A 25476-nucleotide genomic window follows, 5' to 3' on the forward strand; every position below is an offset into this window, starting at 1 on the left:
CATTGGCTTCCTATGGTAACTACTAGACAAGTAAAATAATGTTTTCTTAATAAAATGCTGCGTATGTCGGGGACGACATAACAATTTTGTGGGGGAGAGTGTAAGAGGTGTAGAAAATAGGCAGCCCCATAAAATGTAAATCCAAAGCCTAATACCTAATATAACTGTAATCTATCTTTGTCAATAGAAGATACTAGTGGTTGCATTTTTATTGTATCATCATAAGAGGGCAGAACTACTTCCTGTGAAGTGGGAACTAAAAATCTAACAATTTGTTTCCAGCAGGACAGTGATTACAGTGAACATATCCTGTCACATGTAATTAAGAGTTTTCTGTGTTTGTTACAGGTAAGCAGGAGGCTGTTTAACATGATAAATAGGACAAAATGACTTAACATGTGCCCTGGTGGTCAGTAAATGCCGCCACTACTATTATCCAATCAGACTACTTGCAGCATGAATGTTAATATATATTGCAGCTATGCGATTTGGCGCTAAGATACAGGGAATGTGATTTCTCTATTGTAATACGCTATTGTTATGCAGAATAGTTTACTAGCATATCTGCAGAGGTCTAGATATTCAGTATTGCAATTAAAGATGTTTATTAATGTATATGAAAATACTTATTAATGTATATGGAAATGTTTGCTAGTGTATAGAGGACAGTGATTACAGTGAACATATCCAGTCACATGTAATTAAGAGTTTTCTGTGTTTGTTACAGCCATTCCTAATAAAGCAGTTCTGGTTTCACCCGACCCATCCTTCGCACAGTGGAATTATTTACCATATGTGCAACATATGCAAGGAAAATAATCTCCCAAAAAGATAAATTCAGTCCTTCAACTGTCTTTACTGATGTTGGAAGATTCAAAACTCCTTCCTTCAGTCTTTTTAGAAATTCAGTATGTTCCAGAACCTGAATCTGAATTCCTGTCATTTTTACTAATGTCAAGGTAGAGGAATTCGTACTTGGCATTTACAATGGCTAACTGAACAATGCTGAACAAGCCTTTTATAATTATAATAACATGATCCCAAATGTGCAGGCAGTGTGATGCGCATGTTTTTAATCTACTGCGCCTCCACAGTTGGGAAAGTTCCAGAGGTCATGGAATTCCTTGGCGGTCTGCAGCTATTCCCCCCTCATTCCTAGATTATGCCCACTCATTCTCAGTCCATACCCCCTCTTTCCCCGACTATGACCACTCATTCTCAGACTATGCCCCCTCAATCACAGAATACTTTACCCACCTTATAACTGGCAAATGCATGAACAAATCATGAGTTCCTGGTCTTCTGATGTACAATACACAAACCTTTAAGCTATTTGTCATTCATATACATAAATAATGTTATTGTGCACTGATACAAACATTTGGCTTTTCTATGTTTTGTTTTTGGTTCTATGAATAAGATCATTAAGTGTTGTTATTCAATCTTGCATCTATTTTTACTTTAATTTTTACTATTAATAAATAAGATAACATATTTTTAAATATGGATACAATATAAGCAAATAGTCTTCCTTCAGCACACTATATATTGCTAAACATGTTTCTGGGAATATCCTACCCAAGGACTGTGCTCATATCCCTCTGGAAAGTTTCAGGTCTTCATAGGATCTTTCCGTTGCTAGGTAACGGAGGGTTGCTATGAGCCTTTCCTAAGCGCTGATGGATTTGCACATCAAGGAGTCTGTCTTCTTGATGCGTGGTCCAACATGGCTTAGGAGGAACTGAAACGACTGTTGCAACATTCTTAAATAGTTGTTTGGATTGTGGATTGTTTTCTTTTAGATTTGACAGCAGGTTCATGTGGGAAAACTTGTCATGATGAAGAAGCCAATCTTTAGACCATACCCTGCTCTTTCTGTTTTTTTTTTCCCTCCTCCAGTGCTACAGTGCCAAGCATCATTGTAGCAAGTTTTCTTTTGGAGATGTTGTCCATTGTTGTGAAAATATTGTGTCGTTCACACAGAATTTTCATTTGTGTGACATGTTTGAAATGCTCGTATGAGTGTACAGTGGGTGTGCCAGTACAGTAGGAAGAGGTCAAAAATTACATAATTTCCAGATATACTAGATGAAATTGATGACTTGGTATGCTGATTTTTCAAAATCATTGGTGGCACCATCGGAAAACAGAATTAATTACATTTTTGAATTTTGAACGACAAATTGGTGAGAATTTGACCCGTGTATGACTGTTATAAGGCAATGGAATTATCTACTGGCCTGCATGACATTTAATTTGCGAAGGTTTATATCACTTGTGTGGAATGTTTGGCAAAGGAAGAGTGCAGTGCAGTTCCCAGTGCGGATGCGATTTCCAGTGTGGACAGTATACCTATAAAACTAATGGCACCCAGCCACGGGTCCCGCATTTTACGTGCGGGTGGTTTGAGCTAAATCCTAGTTCTCTTTATGCACCAAATCTTCCAAGTCACCTATTTTGCTTGCAAGACTTCTGGTATTGGCAAACAAACTCTCTAATTCATTGTCACATTTTGCACATGTATTTTTTGCATATTTTTATTTTAGTACAAATAATACCATTTCCAATGGTTATTTGCAACATTGGAACCTTCCTATCACCTGACATAGCCCTCCCCCCATCTTTCCCCACTCCACGCATTAATAGGGACTGACTCCTGTCTGACCTGTCTGCCCCATTATAATCTAATTCACCGTCCTCCCTCAATCTTTGTTTAAATACTTTTCCTGCCTTCCCATGAACCCCCCCCCCCCCAGCACAACAGACCCCCTTCCATTTAGGTGCAAACCATCTTTACCATATAGGTTATACCCAAATGAAAAGTCAGCCCAGTGCTCTAGATACCCAAATCTTTTCCTCTTACACCAGGGCTTTAGCCATGCATTCAGTTGTCTAATCTCCCCATCTTTCAGAGAATATCACCTTTCAAGGAGTGAAAGACCATATGACCACACTGATGATCAATGAACAGATGTTTAGCTTCCTAAAAGACGCCCACTCTGTTTCTGAAAATCTGAAATAATCTGGTTCAATTATTCTCTCCTTTCTTTACATCTGGCCAGTTTAGGCCATTTATAGCTTTATGCCTGAGACAGTCTGAGTCCATAGTATCTCCTTCCTCCTTTTTATTCTTTCTTCCCTCTTTACTTTCATTCTCTTTGCTTTCTCTACACTTTTTTGGTTGTAATTGCAGGAAGCCTACTTTCATGGAACCTGATGACTTATGCATAGTCAGTAAATGATCTAGACTCTCAGTTTACTGAATTTAATTGTGTTTATGCTAATTTTGTTTGTTATGTATGCTCGAAATTCTGTGTACTTTTTCAGTTCCCCTGTGTGGGCAAACTTGGAGCTTGTTGTGTCTTGGAAAACTCAATTAAAATTATTGCACAGAAAAAGGATGAGAGCCTGATCCATAATCTGGCCACAGGTTTACTTTAAGGTATATAGTTGCAAGAAAAAGTATGTGAACCCCTTGGGATTACGTGAAGTTTTGCATGAATTGGGCATAAAATGTGCTCTGAACGTTATCTAAGTCACAACAATAGAAGAACACAGTCTGCTGAACATAATACTACACAAACATTAGATGTTGCCATGGTTTAATTGCACATAACATGTAAACATTCACAGTGCAGGGAGGAAAAAGTATGTGAGGCCCTAGCTTAATGACTTCTCCCAGAGCTAATTGGAGCCAGGAGTGAGCCAACCTTGACTCCAATCAGTGTGATGATATTGGATGTGTTGCTGACAGCTGTCCTGCCCTTAGAAAACACACACCTGTTTTGGGTTTACTGGTTTCAAGAAGCACTGTCTGATGTGAACCATGCCTCGCAGAAAAGAGCTCTCAGAAGACCTACGATCAAGAATTGTTGACTTGCTTGAAGCTGGAAAGGGTTACAAAAGTATCTGCAAAAGCCTTGATGTTCATGTGTCCACGGTAAGACAGACTGTCTACAAATGGAGAAAGTTTAGCACTGTTGCTACTCTCCCTAGGTGTCGTTGTCCTGTAAAAATTACTGCAAGAGCACAGCACAGAATGCTGCATGAGGTAAAGAAGAATCCCAGAGTGTCAGCTAAAGACCTACAGAAATCTCTGGCACATGCTAACATTTTTGTTGACACATCTACAATAAGGAAAACATTAAACAAGAATGGAGTACATGGGAGGACACCACGGAGGAAGCCATTGCTGTCCAAAAAGAATATTGCAGCACATTTGAAGTTTGCAAAAGAGCACCTGGATGTTCCACAGCACTACTGGCAAAATATATTGTGGACAGATGAAACCAAGATTGAGTAGTTTGGGAAGAACACACAACACTATGTGTGGAGAAAAAAAGACACAGCACACCAACATCAAAACCTCATCCCCACTGTAAAACATGGCAGAGGGAGCATCATGGTTTGGGGCTGCTTTGCTGCCTCAGGGCCTGGACGGATTGTTTTCATTGATGGGAAAATTAATTCCAGAGTTTATCAAGACATTTTGCAGGAAAACGTACGACCATCTGTCCGCCAACTGAAGCTCCGCAGAGGATGGGTGATGCAACAGGACAATGACCCAAAGCATACAAGTAATTCTTGTAGGGAGTCCTGACCTCAACCCCATTGAAATGCTGTAGCATGACCTTAAGAGAGCGATTCACACCAGACATCCCAAGAATATTGCTACACTGAAACAGTTTTGTGAAGAGGAGTGGTCAAAAATTACTCCAGATCATTGTGCAGGTCTGATCTGCAACTACAGGAAACATTTGGTTGAGGTTAATGCTGTTAAAGGAGGGTCAACCAGTTATTAAGTCCAAAGGTTCACATACTTTTTCCTCCCTGCACTGTGAATGTTTACATGTTATGTGCAACTATACCATGGCAACATCTAATGTTTGTGTAGTATTATGTTCAGCAGACTGTGTTCTTCTAGTGCTGTGACTTAGATGACGTTCAGAGCACCTTTTATGCCCAATTCATGCAAAACTCCACGTAATCCCAAGGGGTTCACATACTTTTTCTTGCAATTGTATGTATGTGTATGCATGTATGTGTGTGTGTATATATATATATATATATATATATATATATAAAAATACATTAGGCACGGTTTTACAATATGGTATTTGTGTGCCAATGGTGATAAAAAATATGATTTGCGCATACTGTAAGATATGGCTAAAACATGCTAGGTATGTTTAACCCACAACATACAACTATTTAAGCTTACCATTGCAAACATTTTTAAGGTTTTCTTTTTCAGCTGTGAGTTCAACTAATTGGTTGTAAAACATGTGATCAACACTACTAGTATGAACTGGTCTGTTTTATCTATTGTTTTTCTTAAAGCAGAATTAAACCCCAAACCAAAACTGTTATATATTGCAGCATACCAATCATTAGATGTGGTGACTGCTGTAGTTTTTCTTTTGTAGTCATTTTACTGTTTTCATTTGCTAATCTGGCCAGTAACATGCCACTTGTATTAGAGTGCCCCCACTCTGGATGAAGGAGTACAGGGGGCACCTTCGTACAGCAGCATTGCCAGTCTGGGGGGAGGGGAGTGTTAGATGGACTAGCAGATTTAGATACACTATTAAATTGAAGCCAAACTCCAGCTCACACTTAATAACAGACTGGCTGGATCGCTAGTTTAAAATAGAAGAAAGAATACCTAAGCACTGGTAAGCTGCAATATAATAAATGTTTGCTTTTGGGTTTAAAACTGCTTTTGCTTGTGGTGTCAGTTGTTTCTTACATTTCATCTTCATGTTCTTTCATCTTCCAGTCCATGGCAAAGCCAATGAAAGGACAAGTGAATAGGCATAAGAGCTGAAGGACCCCAAAAACAGATGAATATAAACCCACTGCAAAACAAGAACAACAAGAAAAACCTTATAATTATTTCAGTTTTCTAACGCAAAAGAGATTACATTAATTGGGCTACAATTCATGTATTTTTGTTTTTGGAACCATTGCTGAAATTCTTTACTACACAGCCTGCCTAGCATACAAATACATACTTTTTATACATATTGTATAACAGTATTTTTGTTGGATATGGTGCACTTCTTTACTTTTTAACGTGTCATCTTAGACATCAGTCAATATGCCTGGAACAACTGTTTTATATTCCTTGCACTTGTTTTTTCCTCAGTTCTTCAGTTCTCTACACAAATTTGTCACCTAAGGCCCCTTTCACATGGGGCAGAATCCCTTTTCTCAGCAAGGGATCTGTCTGCTGATCCCCTGCTGAGCAGAGCGGGTGGGAGACAGATCTCTGTCCGCTCACCTTATGCAGAGCGGACACAGTCCACTCTGATCATTGAGTGGACGGGAAGGAATGGACCAGATGCCCTTTTATACCCGATTGCCCTCAGATCTGATCCTCCTAAGTGAGGGGGATGGATCCCCTTCTGTGTTTTTTGTTTTTTGGGGGGGGGGGTTTAGTGGACCAGATAAAATTGGAGGTAGGTGGGTGTAAATGGACACAAGTCCGTTTATACCCGCTGATCCATAGGGCTACATGGACCATCCAATCAAGTCCACCTGAAAAAGTGACAGGTGGACCTGACCAGGTCACCCATGTGAAAGGGGCCTTAGTTGGAATCCTGTGCTGGCCTTTTAGTTAAAGGCAGATAGGTTTTCCAGCATTCTAAATCATTGATCATCACTTACCTCCAAATTTTCTTTCTCCAATATTATAGTTTTTATCCAACAACATTTTTTAGAAAGTATCAACCCTTACACTACGTTCCATACCACATAGTGGCAGCAGTAACTGTATGGTGTTTGTATGCTCAGTGTTAATAAATAAGTCAAACATTTTACCTGTTTGCTCTGCTTCAAGTTTCAGTTCTTTGGGCACTAGAAAAAAATGTAAAATCTTTTTAAAATTGCAGATGCAAACAGACCTAATATACATAACTAAAAATAAAATCAAAATATAAGATATCTGTAAAATGATCACACTTTTTCTTTGAGTAATACAGTAACATAAATTATGACAGATGTTATTAATTAGCGCTAAATAGTAGGGATGAGCTTCAGGTTCAATTCGCCCATTAGTTCAACTAGAACTTCAAAAGCCCAGTATTCTAAACAGGGAAACTAAATGGCCAGATGTGGCCAGGTTGCCCACACACCAGAGCCTCCAGCTGCTCCAGAAGGTGTTCATTTAGTTGTGTCTATACAAATTGTAAACAAGCTGGCACAATGCTGCTGCTCCCGCTGTCACGCTGTGACAGTGGAGAGCATAGACAACAGGCACAGAGCTGAATGGAGCAGCTTTGTGCATTGTGATTATTTAGATAGCTAATCACAGTGATCATACATGTAAACAGTAGTATTGTTTACATTTGAGAGCCCACCTCTTCCTCTCAGAATGAAGGAAGCAGAAGTAGGGGGATTTAATGAAAATAATCCATTCATTAAATCTTCCAGGCTGTAGTAGAGGAAAACTGTGTTATAAGGTGGGAGGGGTTAAAGGTACGCTGACCACCAATATTGTGGGATTCTTTTGGATGGGGCTATGTGCCAGTATCCACTAATGATGAAGGGGGGGGGTTAAAATGCCTGTGACCACCAATGACTGAAAGATTGTTTGTGGAGAGTTAAATGCCAAAGACAACCAAAGTTGTGCGATCTGGCTCCTGCAGACTTTAACGAGGTTTGGACGCTATGCTAAGGGTTTGCGAACTCCAGGCTGGATTCTCTGATATTCCCGTGATCCGAACCACAGTCCTCACTACTACTTAGGATTCTTGTGTCTACTAAGAAATCATGATTCCTAAAGTAGCTGTATACCCAATCACTAAAATTTTCACACAAGCCTTAACATCCAGTGATTGTAATTTTTTTTCTTTTCTTAACTCCTGCTGCTCCCAGAGTATCTGGTGAAACCAGAAAGAAAGGGCAGTGAAGCTGCAGCTAGGACAGTGCTGGAGTATGAGGACTCAGGTAAGTGTTTAGAGATGAATGCGGAACAAGTAGTCAGAAGTTTTTTAGGTTAATGCAGAGAATGCTTTAAGATACAATTTTGTTTTACTTTAGAACCACTTTAACGCTAGTTTGTTTTTTTTATTAATCTGCAGCTTTAAACACGTGCTGTATGAAAGCTTTGTTAAAACTCCCGGACGGCTCACTCTTAGGTGCATGAGGGCATATTAAAACATCCTCCTGCTGCTCATGTGCACCCTCTAGGATGCATAGCAGTGCACGCTCTGATTGCAGCATCCTTAGGACACAGCAGGTCACCGATCGAGGTAATCGGCCAATTTAGTGGCCTGTACCATGTGATCTCTGTGATCTGTCATAGTGATCACAAAAGTACACAAAGACTGCATTTTGCAGCCACCAGTCTGTTTTCTCTCACACATGAAGCACCGATGAGAGGAAACAAACCGTTTGACAAAACTGTGTAATCTGTGAGTGTAACCACAGCCACACACAGTGTCACTGATCTCTATGCACACTAAACCAGTGCTAAACTAGTGCACTCAGCCACTGTGTATGTGGTCACTAGCCACACCAGTTCCAGTGTCACTAAACCAGTGCAAGGAAACAGGCTATACTTGATTGCCTAGCAACACCAGTCCCAAGTGTCACCAGTTCAGACAGCAAAAGTGTTCCTGATCTGTAGCCACACCCAGCCAGTGTCACCAGACCAGTGCAAGCCAGCCAGTGTCCCTGATTGATACCATATTTGCGTCAGTGACATCAGATCTGTGTATGCCAGCAACAGTGTTCCTAATTGCGACCAAACTAGTGTCAGTGATGCCATACCAGTGTACACCAGCAACCGCGTTCCTGATCACTACTCGACCAGCGTCAAGGATGCCAGACCAATATCAGTGATGACTGACCAGTGTACACCAGCAACAATGTTCCTGATCATAGCCAAATCAGTGTCAGCAATGCAAGACCACCTGATGCCTACCAGTGTAGACCAGGAACAATGTTCCTGATAACTAAAAAACTAGTGTAAGTGTACTGTTGCAAATCACTTCTGATCACCACCCAACCAGTATCAGTGATGCCAGACCAGTGTACACCTGCAACAGTGTTCCTGGTCACTGCCAGACTAGTGTAATCCAGCCACAGTGTTCCTGATTGCCGCCACACCAATGTAGGGGTCACCAGCCCACTGTAAGTCAGCAACAGTGTTGCTAATAGTTAGCCACATCAGTCACAGTGATAATGAGTGTTTTGCATTTTGGTGACAATTCAATATTCTCTCCTAGAATTGACACCACATATGATAAACTCCACAAAATTAGGCCACTCATAAAAAAAAATAGAAATCTATACCCACTAGATAATTATTTGCATCGATGAGTCCCTCATACACTACACAGGCAGACTTATTCTAAAACATTATCTCCACAGTAACAGTGCAAGGTATGGGGTGGTTGAATAAAACAGGCTACACATTTGATTTACATGTTTATGAAGGGAAAGATAGCCATCTTATATGGGCAGCAGCAGAAGGATACTGTGGGAGCTTATGTCACCCTATTTTTTTGTAATCGGGGATACCACCTGTATGTGGACAATTTTTATTCCAGCTATTCTCTAGCAAGCTATTCTAAGCAAACCATAGCTGGTGGTACAATGCAACCAATCATAAAGCTGAATGTTTGTTTATTACTGCTAAGCCGAACTGTCCTGGGTTTGGTTTAGTGGGGGTTCACTGAAATTCAAAGAAGTTCAGATGCTGAACCTGAAACCCATTAAAATCAGTGGGAGCAGAATCTGTCAAATTTAAAAAAGCTACTTTCTGGGCTAATAGGCCAGGGGGTGTCAAAATTAGCATAGGGGGGGGGCACTACCCTGGAGAATATGTACCAATGCAAAACTTAGTGTCCGTGTCCTACCTCCTGACAGATGATTAAAGTTATTTCACTCAAATTTTCCACTAACTCATGCAATGATGATTTGGTACGAACATCAAAGCAAAAAAACAGACATTTAATACAAGGAAGCATTAAAGATAATCTGTAATCTAGTTGCAGTTGCATTAGTACACTTTAATACTAATAACTAAAGCTTACCATTTTCTTCAGGTCCAATCACCAAGTATTCAATCATTTTGTTCATCGAAGCCATGAAGAAAATGATCCGAAGCTGTGTCATCATCATAGTGATAAGCGAGAAAAGAAAGATGGGGGAACGAGCACTTTGTAGAAATGTAGGAGAAGGTGCTAAAGACAATAGAAAATAATACAGCAGTGTGTTAATGAATTTGAAGTGACATAATAAAGTTTTACAAAGCAGACATATGATTACAACTTCTTCATTTTTCTGTAGCAACAAAAAATATACATGGTTTCTAGTTGTTGCTCCTCTCAACCCCCTCCTCCCCCACTTTGCAGTCTTTTTGTTTTCTTTTGTGTTTTAAAGTGGTCCTTTTTTTCTTTTCATTTAACATTTTTTGTTCTATTTTATGTTCTGCTGCCTCTTGGGGGATCAGGAAGGAATTTTTCCTCTCCTAGAGCATATTGGATCAGGTTTTATTGGGGTTTTTTTGCCTTCCTCTGTATCAACCGTGGGTATAGGATTGTGTATATGGAAATTTTGTGTGTGTGATTTTTTATTTTTTTTTGTTATGTTGGTTGGACTGAATGGTCTAGTGTCTTTTTTTTACCAGTTTAGTAAAATGTTACTAAACCCAGGACCCTGCATTCACTATATCTGGCCTCCCACAGTACACAGAATATGGAAATTCAATTATTGTATTAAATATAAACTGCTAAATAACTTTTCTCATCAGCAGTATATAGCAGTCTTGTGACTTCTATCAAGTGTCCAGCAGAGCACTGGTTACAGCCTGTAGGAGCAGTTTTCGTTCTCCTGTAGGAGGATGCAGGACCCCTGCCCTCTGTCTGGACTGTGCTGATCACATGCACTCTCCTTAGAATAAAAACCTCTCTAGCAATCCACACCAAAGTGTGCATGTGCAGCTTGCCCCCATGCCTCTGTTCTATCAGGAGATATTTAGGAGACATTGGAAGTAGGGGAGCATCAGCGAGGAGCAGATCAAACATCCTTTTAACACAGTGTGGAGGATAAACCCCTTAGGTTCCACAGTGAGTATAACAAGCATGCTTTACTGCATATACAGACTGATTTTACTGTTGTGGGTTTAGTAACACTTTAAGGTTTGTATTTTAAGGGTGTATATATGATTTTATTTTCCAACAAGAGAGAAAAAAAAAAGAGAAAATACAGTTCTTACCACATTTTCCAGGGAATGTAGTCAGTTATCAACTATCAGATACAGTAGCCCCATTGAACCAGAGAGACCTCCATTTATCCAATTGAGATAAAGCATACAGAGCAAATAACTGTGCCTGTTGGATGTGGAAGGCAATCTGATTTTTATACATTATTTAAATATATATGGTTTTCTATCTCTATTTTTGTTTTTGTTTATCTACCTGTTTAGTGTCATGGCATTAGTCTAGTACTTTGTGGCTTCATATCATATGGGCATTTATGATGTTTCCCTGTAAGTTTAACAGGGATTTTTGCATATTGAATTCTGGCCACAAGATGGTGCCACAGTAAGACATTTGAATGGTGTAAATGTTTCAAATATGGCCATATGTCTGTCAGTGAGAATCCCAGCCCACAGCAGTCATTCCTGGGAATGCCACCTCATCCCTTTAAGGGCTCGTTCACACTTGACTGTTTTTCCAACTCTTGCCAAACGCCCCTATAGTGTTTGACAAGCTTTGGTCCGGCGTTCGCGGAGCGTTTTTAACGCTCCGCAAGCGCCGCATGACCGGTTTAGCGGCGGTTGCTAGGCTTTTGCCAAGCATTACAAAAGCCCCACAAATGCCTATAATGAAGTTTGAATGGTGTTACCACTCCGCAAACGCCTCGCAACCGTGTCGTAACCGCACCGCAAACGCCGGCCGGGCGTTTGCGGAGCGGCACCATAGACTTGAATAGGAGGTTTCAACTCCTTCTGACTCGACCAGAGGCGTCCATTTTGCCGCAACGATAACGCTCCCATTTGAACAGCACTATGTGCTGCAATGTGCAGAATTTTCCCAGGCGTTTGGGAAACGGTAAAAACAGTTCCCAAATGCCTGTCTGCCGCTTGCCAACAAGGCTAGTGTGACCATAGCCTAAAAGTAAACACATATTAATTACACAGCTTCTGAGACTAATTTAATGCAAATATGGTACTAGGTGAGTTTGATTACCACCCTAATCAGCCACAGAACCTTTGAGGTGGCAACCCTAGAAATGCCTGAACCTGGATAATCAATGCATAACCTGTTGAGAAATTGCACAAGTATATATATATATATATATATATATATATATATTGTATATACACACACACACACACACTATATAGCCAAAAGTATTGGGACACCCCTCCAAATCATTGGATTCAGGTGTTCCAATCACCTCCATTGCCACAGGTGTATAAAGTCAAGCACCTAGGCATGCAAACTGCTTCTACAAACATTTGTGAAAGAATGGGTCGCTCTCAGGATCTTAGTGAATTCAAGCATGGTACCGTGATAGGTTGCCACCCGTGCAATAAGTCCATCCTTGAAATTTCCTTGCTACTAAATATTCCACAGTCAACTGTTAGTGGTATTATAAGAAATAGGAAGCAACTAAGAACAACAGCAAATCAGTCAAGTGGTAGGCCTTGTAAAATGACTGAGTGGGGTCAGCGCATGCAGTGCACAGAAGTTGCCAACTGTCTGCAGAGTCAATAGCTAAAGACCTCCAAACTTCCGTGCGTAGAGAGTTTCATGGAATGGGTTTCCATGGCCGAGCAGTGCATCCAAGCCTTACATCACCAAGTGCAATGCAAAGAGTCAGATGCCGTGGTGTAAAGCACGCTGCCACTAGACTCTATAGCAGTGGACAAGTGTTCTCAGGAAGGACGTATCTTGCTTCCCTGCTTGCAATGCAAGGGACGTGTCTGGATTTGGTGGTTGCCCGGAGAATGGTACTTGCCTGACTGCATTGTGCCAAGTGTAAAGATTGGTGGAGGGGGGATTATGGTGTGGGGTTGTTTTTCAGGGTTTGGGCTTGGCCCCTTAGTTCCATTGAAGGGAACTCTTAAGGCGTCAGCATACCAAGACATTTTGGACAATTTCATGCTCCCAACTTTGCGAGAACAGTTTGGGGATGGCCGCTTCCTGCTCCAACATGACTGCGCACCAGTGGACAAAGCAAGGTCCATAAAGACATGGATGAGTGAGTTAGAGGTGAAGGAACTTGACTGGCATGCACAGAGTCCTGACCTCAACCCGATAGAATCCCTTTGGGATGAATTAGAGCGGAGACTGCGAAGCTGGCTTTCTTGTCCGATATAAGTGCCTGACCTCACAAATGCGCTTCTGGAAGAATGTTCAAACATTCCCATAGACACACTCCTAAACCTTGTGGACAGCCTCCCCAGAAGAGTTGAAGCTGTTATAACTGCAAAAGGTTGGCCAACTCAATATTGAATCCTACAGACTAAGACTGGGATGCCATTAAAGTTCATGTACGTGTAAAGGCAGGCATCCCAGTATATTTGGCAATAGAGTGTTTATGTCTCCGTGTGTGTGTGTTTTTTTGTTTTAATAAAAACATTAATACACTGTAATGAATATGGATAATAACATTTTATTATAATCATCAAACCAGGAATAAATGAACAATACTCATCTCAGCTGGAGATGACAATGAAGTGCTTGTTTATCAGGCCTACAAAGAATAAAACCCAAAAAACTGAACAAAAGACAATAAAAAATAAACTACAGATGTGTATAATTATAATCCTGGGACCATGATGAGCTATGTCCATCAGGTACAGGATAATGCCAATGTGATGTGTGCTGTTGTGTTGGCGGTGGTGGAGATGGAGATGGAGATGGAGGTAAAGCTGGAGCTGGGTATTCAGAAATGCAAGTGTTACTAGTAATTTCACCTCTCATCCCTTTATTCAGTACCTATAGCAACAGGCACTCCACCATTTGTCTCTGCTCTTCAGAAATGTTGCTGTAGCGCTTCTGATCCATCATAGCTGCTGGTCTCATTTGGGCTGTGACAAATCCTCCTTGTCAGTCTGTCCACCCGGTGACTGATATGGCCAATCTCTTTGTGGAGACCAAAACTTGATTTAAGCCAGCCAACCTTACAGTCTCTTGCTTGTGAAATTGGGTTTGTAAAACATGCTACAAGCTCCCCATCTGTCCTGCTTTGCTGTTTGGATTCTCTTGTTGGCGACTTCGGATTGGATATTGACTACTCTCTGAACTCTGCCTACCTTTTGACTGTGGGTCTGACTATGACTATCCTGAACCTCCCCTGACTAGTACCTGGACTGTCATTGACAGTCTCTGCCTGTCTGCCAGTCGCACGTACCTGCTTGTTGGGCTCAGTTCGCGCCCGCCCTAGCATGGTAGCCATGCACTATAGCATCATGTATGAGTCCTGGGGGCAACCAAGTACTGGTAGGCCTGCTTGCCTTATGGGAAAGAGGGCTGCTATAGATGAAGAACACAGAAGCAAGTTATAGTGTCGGCCACCTGCGTTAGGAGTAAGCGTGACAGTTGTGCAATTTATTTGCAGTAAGGGTTACGAAGGCATCCTTTTTGTAGGGCTGCAGAAGCCTGTGATAAGGATATAGTAGCATCCTCAAGATTTTCTTTTTCTGGATTTAACCACAGGCGTTCTTGGTGGTGGCATAATTGTGTCCTTTTCTTAGGAATGAGAAGGACAAAGATTGTAATTAAACACCAATTTAAAATGCTGAAGACATTTTTATATTGATTGCAAATAACAAGACTGTCAGATGATAGGTACTGTATATATTTAAACAAACCGTGCATAAAATTATGAAAGTTAAATAGAAAAATTCAGCTTTGAAATAAAACTGATTACAACCACAAGCTCTTACTTGCAGACAATAAAAACCAAACGTTGTAATGGACAGTTTGAACTAGAAAATTGCTGGTGTCACTGAGCGTTCACTGATGGCTCTTGTGTGATTGGTAGCTCCTTCTGGTCTTCTCCGAAGCCTTGAAGTCACATTGATTCATCAGGAAGTGCAAGCTTTTGATATACCAAAGTCTTAGCACATAGATGTCATCTGCTGCAGCTCAAGAACATTCTGATTCCCTGATTTTTGTTCAGTTCCATCCTGAACACTGTCCTCAGATTTTCAATTTGTTTTGCACACCTAAGTAATGTCAGCTTGTGGACAGACAGCTTTGCACATTTCCACAACCTTGCATAAAGCCTCATTTATCTTAGTCCTGTCAGAGTACTTCTTCAACTTTATTCTCTACAAACATAGCATCTGCCTGTGTTGATCAATGAATTGTGGCAAGAAGGCAGGCGATGTAAATTTATCTGCCATGGCTCCTGCAAAATACAAAACCAATGGAAGACATCAGTATGACATGACATGAACCTACAAAGAATATATTAACTTGAGGCCTAAAGAACCAATGTCAAAGCTTACCTTCATCCGTGCAGTGAATATTGCCTAGGTAGGAACTTTTGTGAGTTTGAAAAATCCTGTGTGCTCATGGTAACAATCTTTCGGGATACAGGCTGGTCATGTGGACTATCCAGGGTTCTGCCTCTGTGTAACCTGTGATACTTTAGTGTGTATGTGCCCGCCAGCCACCGTTTGCAAAGCTGAGACACAGGAGGCCTCAAAAGCAAGATGGAGAGGAAGGAGGACATTAGGGCAGCAAGTCAAGTGGTGAGCAAGAAAGCAGGGTGAAAATTCAAGGCCACATCTATGAGCAGGGATGAGATGGTGGAGCTGGTATACCTGCTTGAAAAACATGACTATGATGGAAGGCTGAAAAGCTATGTAAAACCTAATGCAAGAAAAAAAAATCAGATTTTAGAGAAGGTTCCTCTGGTTCTGCATAAGAAATTTGCTGTGAAAGACATCAGGTCCGATCTCAAACATAGGGAACATGAGCAGCTTGGCCGCATTCATCACATCATCCAGAAACACATATATATATTTTTTATAAAGAGTCATTTCAGATATATAAGATTTAAAAAAATAATAATAAATAATTGCTTTAACGTTTGTAATGTTAGCTAGGTAGGTTTATTGTTGTTAGAGGCTGAGTAGCAGCCTTGGATGAGTCAGCCTGGGAGTGAGTTAGTGAGGTCGCCTCAGGATAAGCTGGGAGGCTCTAACAGGTCAGGGCTTCTCCCACCTTTCCAGAAACCTATGAGCAGAGTCAGTATCGGGTGGAAGATGGACTGAGGAAGGTTGGAGTCTGGAGCATGGGAGGGAGCCCCAAAGAGGTGAGCCTACCTACAGGTTGGTTGCTGGATGGAAGGATCTCCACTGTACCACCGTCTCTTTGGGAGTAGATCCTGAGCAGCAGGTAAGGAGTGGGCCCAGCGAAAGGCCTGAAGGCAGCCACCAACCCACTAAGCTGACAGGAAAGCCTACTGTCAGTACTCTAAGGGGGGCTTATGCTCTACTTGCTTTGAACCCTGCTAAAGTCAGTGTGTGCCACGTGTTCCTATATGCAGGTGTCCAGAGCAAGCAGAGTGGTTCACCTATTTGTGGATTATAAGTGTCCAGTTGCCCTACAGTGGATGGAATCAGTGACTCTGTACTAACGTACTGCATAATTTGCAGCTGGGTGTGTGTCCTGTTCCTTGTTGTTGCCTGTAGCAACCATTGCCAGCCATCACTACTACAACCACAAGTGCCCATTCATCCACCAATGGCTGGGGCCAAATGTTCTGCTACTATCAGTGAACTGTCTTTGAGTTACAACCCTGATTCAGTGCTCAACAAGCCTACAAACCGGTCAGCACACTCCCGCTTGCAGAAGCAGGGGTTAACTCAAGCACAGGAAAAATCCTGCACCACAGTCTTGCTAGCGCCAACATGTCTTAGGGAGAGGTATGGCCAAGTCCGACCAGTACACCCAACATGTTGAGAGTGAGAGAGAGAGGAGCAAGATGGAAGGTGTGCTACAAGTCTTTCTGAATGTTTTTTGGCCAGAGATCACTTTTGGACACAGAAGTCCGCCTAGAGCATCGTGGGGCTTTGCGCTTGGTATGATCAAGGGAACGGACAGACTGTGCCTGATTTGCCCTGAATACAGGAGGCCAACCGCATTGGTCTGTGCCTGGATCAATTACGAGCATTGTGGAGAGCCACTCAACAAGCTAATGCCCAGCGACCTTGCACCTCATTCCTACAGTGTGGACCTGCAGTCATGTCTTTGGATGGAGGAGTCGGAGAGCTGGAGGATGTTTGGAGCTCAGAGTGTAGAGCGGGGTTGAGATCTTGAACATGATTCCCCTGCCCTGATGGCAGACCCTTGCAGCAGAGAATGGCTGCCTGCCATCACCTATCACCCAACTGGAACTGCTGAAGGGCAGGTGCCCTGTTGGAACTAGCAGATGCCACCCACCAACCATTACAGTTCTGTCAGGAAGGAGCCTAGCTGCGAGGATGTCCTGTCAGGTGAGCTAGTGGAGAGTGTCAGTGGTGGGAGGATAGATTGGGACTGCTAGCTGAGTTTGAGCCCCTATAGGTTGAGCAAGAAGACTAGTCCCCAGATGACATTTAGGCAAAATGGGACTGGGGGTAGTCTACAGAGGACTTAGACTCGCTGACGGGATTGTCAGGTAGTTCCTATACACCAGACTTAGCTGGACATTCCAGAAGGGCAGAGCCTGTGCAGTTACTGCCTTGGGTCCAGCCAAAATCTTCTTCTCTTTGGCCTAAGACCAGGGCTTCACTGAAACAATGGATTCCTCAGTCCCGACCATCCTGTGTGCAGCTGGGACTGGGTGACAAGGAACAGCTTCCCAAGTTCTCCTGTTTCCAGAGGGAGGTACAGAAGTAGGTGGTCCTAGAATAGGGCCTGGACTATCCGTATGTCCCACAAAATATCATGGACATCATTGAAGAGTCCAGATCACAGAGGCAAGATGACCTGCTCTGGGACTATATGCATGTCCACAGGCCTTTAAGGGGGCCTCATGTTGAGGAGGCCTGGATTAGATTCAAGGACATCAAGCAGGAATGGAGCAGGGGCCTGGCCATCTACAAAGACTGGGTGGTGGTTCTCAACGCTGGACAGTCTAATTGTATCTATTCCATACGTGCCGGGATGGCACTATGGTAGGACCGCCTAGTCCCTGGAAATACTGCTGATGCAGGATTCCAGCCCAGAAGGTCTTGTTTACTTTTTGGACCAGGCCAGACTCCAATTTTCTTCACCTTTCCCCAGTGTGCAGATTCCTAGGGGGAAGCTGGGGATGTCATCTAGTGCTACTATTTTGAGGAGGGGCTCCGTCCCAGGTCCTTTAAAAAAATTTAAGAGACATTTGTTGATGTTGAAGTGCCTAATTCGTTAGCAATAGGAGTGTGTGTCTGTTTTCATCCACTGTTTTGCAGGTATCCCATGATGGCTGTCTTCTCTTGCCAAGAACAAGAAGGCCCAGTTGTTGTAGTTGTTGTCCTCAAGGGGGAGTTGCTCCAAAATTAATTAAATGCACTTGTATATATGTTGCCATGTGTTGCACTTTGCCTACTATTGGATACAGGGAGTTGTAGTTAGGATGTACATATATTTAATGTTGCTAATGTAAATATGTAATGTATACATATCTTATTTTTCTACTGACTTCTTTATTTGTATATATCCCCTTCCAAGTTTGTTCCCTTTCCCCCTCCATGTTTTTATATGGAATGTCATTTTTTGTTCCCCAGCCAGTGAGGACATGGCTTTTTGTAGCGGGGAGTGGATGTAATGCCCTCCAGGTTAGATTTGTAGGTTTTTTTCTTGTTCGATAGAGTAGAAGCGTGGGATGAGTCAACCTGGGAGTGAGGTAGTGAGGTGCCTCAGCATAGGCTGGGAGGCTCTGACAGGTCAGAGCTTCTGGAGTCCTTCCACCTTTCCAAAAACTGAGAACTTTCTGGAACAGGGGAGGGGGCCCAGATCTGCAAGTTAGAGGGACCTTAGCCAATCCCCTGGCAGGAGGCTGTGGACGGTGACCCTTTGCCCAGGGAATTCCTCAGTGCAGCTGGGTGAAGGGGAGGCATCACCCAGGGTCAATAATGCAAATATAGGTGCATAGCATATAGGTATATTTTTAAGGGTCGGTTCACACTATAGAAATGCAGTCCAGATGCGTTTCTGCATGCGCGTTTTTAGCGCATTCTTGTGCATTTTTATGCTTTTTTTAAGCGTTCCGCTGCATTTTTGATGCGTTCCAGTTAATGTTTTCCCCTCTTTTGTTTCTATTTAAATAGGGACATGTGCATTCCCGTGTGTTTTTGATGTGTTTTGGTGTATTCAGGTGCGTGAAGAGGAGGAATCATCCAGGGTCTGAGGAGGTACACTGATGGGGTTTTAGTGCTCCTTAAAGAGAGACTGTTGCTAATCTGCACTTTTTTTACATAGTTTCTAAGGAGTTGTCCACAAGCTCTGCAGTTCCTTGGGCATCCCATACAACCCCAGACTCCATCCAAGTTTAACCGCTTAATAAAAAAAAAAAAAAAAAAAAAAAGCTCAAGTACTGTTTACTGAGTCCAGTGTGCAAAGTGTGAAAAATGCCATATAGAGCATAGGGGGACCCAATTCAAAACCAGTGGTAGTGCTACATGTGATATGTGTTTTTATGCATATGTTTTAAACTTTCCTTTTTCAGTGAAAATAAAGAAGCAGCTTGCCAAGAGAAGACCACGTAAGAAAAGATTTTTGGATAACATGGCGGCAAAAATGGTGGCATGGGAAAGTGATAAAACAGACAAGTTGTTCAGCAGTACAGGTAGATGCACATAATAGTAATATTTTTTTAATGCATTCAATAATGCAAATATAGGTGCATAGCATATAGGTATATTTGTAAGGGCCGGTTCACACTATAGAAACGTAGTCCAGATGCGTCCCAGACGCGTTTCTGCATGCGTGTTCCGGTGCGTTTTGATGCATTTTTGTCACGTTCTGCTGCGTTTTTGATACGTTCCACTTCATTTTTTCTCCTCTCTTTTTCTTCAATTTAAATAAGAACGTGCATTACAGTGTGTTTTTTGGTGTGTTTTGGGGCGTTCCAGTGCATTTTTAATGCATTTTACTGCATTCCAGTACAGTTCTGTGCAGGAAAAATACAGCTTGTTGTACTTTTTTTTTTCTGCATCCGGAACACACTGGAACTGCAAGCACTGATGTGAACTATGATATAGACAACCATATAACCTACTGTCTGTGCATTTTGGATGCAGAAAAAAGCACACTGCGCATGTAGCATGAACTGGCCCTAAATGCTCTTTTTGAAATGATGTAATAAAAAAGAGGTACCACAACAACTTTACCTTTTTTTTTTTTCCTTAGGTGTAGCAACATTTTCAATCACTAAAAATATATGAAAGAAGTGCTGCAGAATGATAAATGGCACTCATGTTTTGCATTGTATTGGTATTGTTCTGTCACATGTTCTGTCCCCCTTTGTAATGTACAGCGCTGAGCGAACCATTGGCGCTTTATAAATACTGTATAATAATAATAATAATAATAACTGCCAGCATACATAAGGAAGACATTGAGGAGGAAGCAACTGAATAAACCTCATGCACAGATGCTAGATGCAAAGGTTAGTAAAAGGTTGCTATGGCATACTACGCCATATAATATTATGCTGTTTTCACAGTGTGAATTTCCTTTAACCTTGCAGTCAGATTGAAAAAAAAAATTCAGTGTGCTGTTTCCCCATTGGCGGGGATACAGCAGTGGGAGACACTGGCTCCCATTGTTGACAATCATAGCCATTGAGGACAGAGTGTTGTGTGTGGCTTTCATGCGCTAATAAGGTATGCGGTGGGGTAAAAATAAAACTACAAAGAGCAGGTTAAAAAAAAAAAAACTTGCAAGCATCATCACAGACGTGTGGACAAGTGGAATTGTATTCTGCCTATCAGGATTCTGGAATCCACATACAGGACCAGTCCCCAAGACCAGTCTCAACTCAGCCCCAAAGTAGACTACATGGATCCTGTCTTCTGCACACGTAAGTTTCAGTTTCATTTGCCTTTTAACTTCATCAGAAAAAGTGTAAATTTTAATGTTGTGGATAGTGGCACGATATCAAGGATGTCAAATCTGTGCTATTGCACAGCAGGAAATAACTGTGTAACTACGAAACCAGTACTATAAGAATATTGTTTTTATACGAACTACATATTCACCTCTGCAAAGTGTTAACACAAGGTAAAGTGTGTCCTATGATATGTGCATCATGCCTATTTGTCCCAAATTATGCTTGCCAAAGTTAAATTCAAGTAATTTTCGTGTATTATTGTTTCAAAATCCCCCTCCCCATAATCAGGAATAAAGGCAATCACACATATACTGTACATATTTAGTTTCTTAAAATTATGCCAAACAATTCTTTATGTAAATGTGTCAGTAATTAGAGAAGTTTGCGTGCTAAATCATTGTATTACAGAATGTTGACTTGAAGCACAAGTCACAATTTTGCAATACTACCAGCAATTTCAGGTTGCATTAATAAAAAGGTGCAATGTTAATAAAAAAAATTTTTTGCACTTTAATGTAAAAAATGTTTGGTGCAATAAGCATGCCTAGGTAAACATTTATATTTATGTGCACCGTTGACTATAAATGTTTGTGTCAGGGTCCTGTCCACAGCAGGAGTTCTGGCGTTTCTGCCAATACTCTACATGGCCACAGAAGGACACATCAGCCTCAATCTGGTGCCAGACGGCCTTTATAAGGAGACTCATCACTTTCTCTGGTTGCTGGATGATCTCTAGCTCCCTGTGGTTTGTTCCTGTTTCTTGGTTCCTGCTTCCTGTGACTTCTTGATGCTGACCCGGCTTGTACTTGGACCTGTCTGCTCTACTAAACCCCTGATCTGACCTCGGCTTGGCTAAAGGATACTCTCTCTCTCACTTCTTCGTGTATGACCTCGGCTATCCCACCTGACCACGTCTGTTCTGTTCCCCACCCAGTACCTGACCTTGGCTCGAACTGACTAACCAGCAAAACATCCAAATCCCGGAAGGCTTGCATACCACGCACAGGCACCTCCAGTCTGCAGACCTATCCCTGTGCACCAGCTGTGCTCCTTAGTGGACCACCAACCAGCACTCCTACGGGCTACCTGTGCAACTTTGGGCCTGACTCCCGCTGTCCCACTCTCAGGGGAGTCCAGGACTTAGCCGCAAGGGAAGCCCTCTCTCCATTGGCCTCCATCACCAGGTACGTGATAGTTTGGGATTACCAGCTGTATTACATGTGGCAATAGAGTATATTTTTATTTTTGGAAGTAATGGTTCAGTCTATTTATTATATAACTATATGGCTATTGATAATTTTTCAATATTTTTGTATAAAATTTTTTCATTACTTTTCATTGTCAAAATATCATAAAATATAATATCTATAGCTAATCCTATTGCTTTTTATTTAATTAATCAATAACTTATGCTATTTGGACATACAGTATGTGTATACTCTTATATTGTATGCATACAGAAACACACAAGTATATATTTGTTTTAATTACTAACATAAGTAATATATTAATAGGTTAAAACAAAAACCATGACATATGCAAATCAAATAAAAAACATTTGCATAAACAAATATTTACGCAAACCACATGCATTCAAATGTTTTCAATATTAATGAAAAATTAGCATTTCTGAGATGACACAAGTCTACACATCATTCTGCCAACCCACTGCACCAACTCCATTTAAATAGTTCATGTAGTTGAGATGATTTTTGTCTAGCACTTTGGGTGGGTAATTGAGGATGGCCTACTCCAATGGGTGTCATCCTCTCAATGGGTTCATGGTCCTCAACATAAAAGCTGTTCCCCGATTTTGCTGGATCAAGTTCAAATTGGTGTGGAAAAATTTACTTGTCTGTATGTCTCCTAAGAAAATTGGGGAGGATGCTGCACTAGATCATGCACTTTGCATAATGCAAGATTGATAGATGTGAGAAATATTCGGAACCTATTTGCCATGATCTCAAACACATTCTCCACCACCCACCTAGCCCCGGAGAGTTGATAGTTATATATCCTTTGCTCCTTTGTGAGATTGCACATAGGGAATGGTTCTACCAGATTTTCACAGAGTACAAAGGCTTCATCTGCTACAAAGACAAAGTTTAGGCCTTCAATGTTGTCCTCACATTTGGGCAGGTTTAGGGTTCCATTCTGCATCTTTTTATAAAAATCAGTCTGATCCCAAGTCAGAATTACAGTCATTCTTACCAATATCGAGATATACTGTATGTATTCATAGTTCGCATTTACAACATCCAGCAACATAATACTGAAGAAGCCCTTGTAGTTGTAAAAATAGGACCTAGATTTTGGGGGAGGGCTTATTTTTTCATGTTCAGGGACATGTTTACCATTTATAGCTCCTCCACAGTTTGGGAAAATCCACTGGTCGGTAAATTGTCTTGCAATTTCCTTCCACTCATCAGAATTGGTTGGAAATGGTTGTAATAAAAGAATAAAAAAAGAATGAAGTCAAAATATACATATGTTTATACTGGGTGTTGTTATGTGTGAAGGTGCGTACATATATAATGCTTATAAATTTTGGTTTAAAGAAATGTACTGTACCTCGATGTAGTCATCCCGTAGGGCTTGGATGATGGCTCTACAGGCCTCAGGAATTATAATTTCTAGGGCTTGTGGTGAGATGCCAGTCATACATTTTTAAGATCCTGTAGGCTTCTGCCTGTGGCCAGGTAAAGCAATGTGGCTATCAATCTGTTCCGCACTGATTACATCTCACTGAATGGTGTTCTGCTTGCTGATGTGTGGCTTCAATGCATTCAGGATTATAATGAAACAATCATCAGTCATTCCTAAATAATTCCTGAAGTCGTCAGGCTTGTTCTCCTGTAATTCCCTCATAGTGACATGTGGGAAAACTGGTCACGATTCAGCAGCCATTTTTTGCACCAGGTTCTCCTCTTTCTATTCTTTTGCAACAGGTTCTATATTGCCAAAACTAAGACCAACTATAGCAAAGGTTTGGAAGTTCAGCATGCAAAATACGTACACTGCACGAATAATCTGCAGCACAACAGCCCAAAACATTTGTAGAAAGGGACGGCACCAATAATCAGCAAAAAAACTATGATGACAGTCAAGGCATGGCTACAGGATTACATGTACATTACATCACATCATAATCCACGCTATAACGTCTGTACAGTAAACCAAAAAAAACATTCTACGAGAATTTTCGTACAATAGCAACAACATTGGTAATGACTTGCTGAGCAACATCAAGTAAAATTAGATCAAATGATTTTCTTTTATTGCCCATTCGCATATATACGGTTTGGATGCGGTTTGAACCGCACCCAATCTGCATGACGTAAAAAAACATTGCTTCTTATGGTACCTGTTCACATATGCCTGGTGCACTGGCAGTGTGGATTCAGTGCAGTTTTAAAAATAGTCATGTCCGATTTCTGAGCAGTGTGGTCCGATTCAAGTGCGGATTACAGGCTATTGACTTATATTATAGTATAAAAAAAATTAAAAACCCAGTATCTATACTGCCATTTGTAAACACTATAACTTTCACGTAAACCAATTAGCTTATACGTATTGGGATTTTTTTTCAGCAAAGACATGTTGCAGAATACATTTTGGCCGAAATTTATGACGAAATTTGATTTTTTATTTTTTTTACTGGACATGTTTTATAGCAAAGTCCAAAATATTATTATTTTTTTTTTCAAAATTGTCAGCCTTTTTTTTTATAGCGCAGCGCAAAAAATAAAAAACACAGGCGATCAAATACCACCGAAAGAAAGCTCGATTTGTGGTAAAAAAAGGACATACATACGCGCAATTGTCAGTTAAAGTAATGCAGCGACGTAACACAAAACGCTTCTGTAACCGCTTCCTGACTTCCCTATAGCAGAAATACTGCTACAGGGCGGAATGGGTACACAAAATCACATATATGTGATTCGCGCTCCCAAGGTGTTCACGCCCCTCCCAGATAGCGTCAGATTGCCCGTCAGTACACCAGTCATCACATTTAACCCCTTGATTGCCAGGAACACGCTCATGCACAATAAATCTCCATTGCTAGTATAGTGTCTGAACGGATCAATATCTTTGAACAGATCAGCACTATACCAGTGTTCACATAGTATAGTGTCCCCAAAAACGCAGCGTTAGTGGGATCAGCCCCGGCACCTGCCAGCTCCTGCATTTAGCCCCTATGCTTACCCCCCCCCCCACCTTCTCCCCCAGCAAGTGCAGTGTCAGTAGGTCACTGTCACTTGATACATTGCACACAAAACCGCAGTGTTCGCAGAATCAGGCCTGATCTCTGTTAGCACTTGCCGGTAAATTTTGATGACTCTCATATGCAGCAGAGTGCCAGTACTAGTGCCGCTCTACCTTTTGGTGAACTGGCGAGTACCAGCAGTCTAGTACATCTTG

General features: G+C 41.4%; 1 protein-coding gene and 1 long non-coding RNA gene across 2 annotated transcripts in view; one reads left to right on the forward strand and one right to left on the reverse strand.

Annotated features, from left to right (window-relative positions):
- The window catches only part of LOC149452024 (large neutral amino acids transporter small subunit 3-like), a 463531-nt gene that overhangs the window by 171675 nt on the left and 266380 nt on the right, over positions 1–25476 (reverse strand). Inside the window, exons 9-11 of the mRNA XM_089689865.1 lie at positions 10044–10193; positions 6823–6858; positions 5750–5858 (exon numbers count right to left, since the gene is read on the reverse strand). Of these exons, the coding sequence (XP_089545991.1) occupies positions 5750–5858; positions 6823–6858; positions 10044–10193 (295 nt within the window). The remainder of the gene's footprint in view (positions 1–5749; positions 5859–6822; positions 6859–10043; positions 10194–25476) is intronic.
- Positions 7580–10267, forward strand: LOC149452025 (uncharacterized). The gene is made up of 2 exons (XR_016314951.1): positions 7580–7950; positions 10056–10267. It is a non-coding gene; the product is annotated as an uncharacterized LOC149452025 (long non-coding RNA).

Source organism: Staurois parvus, unplaced genomic scaffold (assembly GCF_062004578.1).
Source record: "Staurois parvus isolate SC_StPar_1 unplaced genomic scaffold, SC_StPar_1.0 ptg000502l, whole genome shotgun sequence".
Taxonomy (NCBI): Eukaryota; Metazoa; Chordata; class Amphibia; order Anura; family Ranidae; genus Staurois; species Staurois parvus.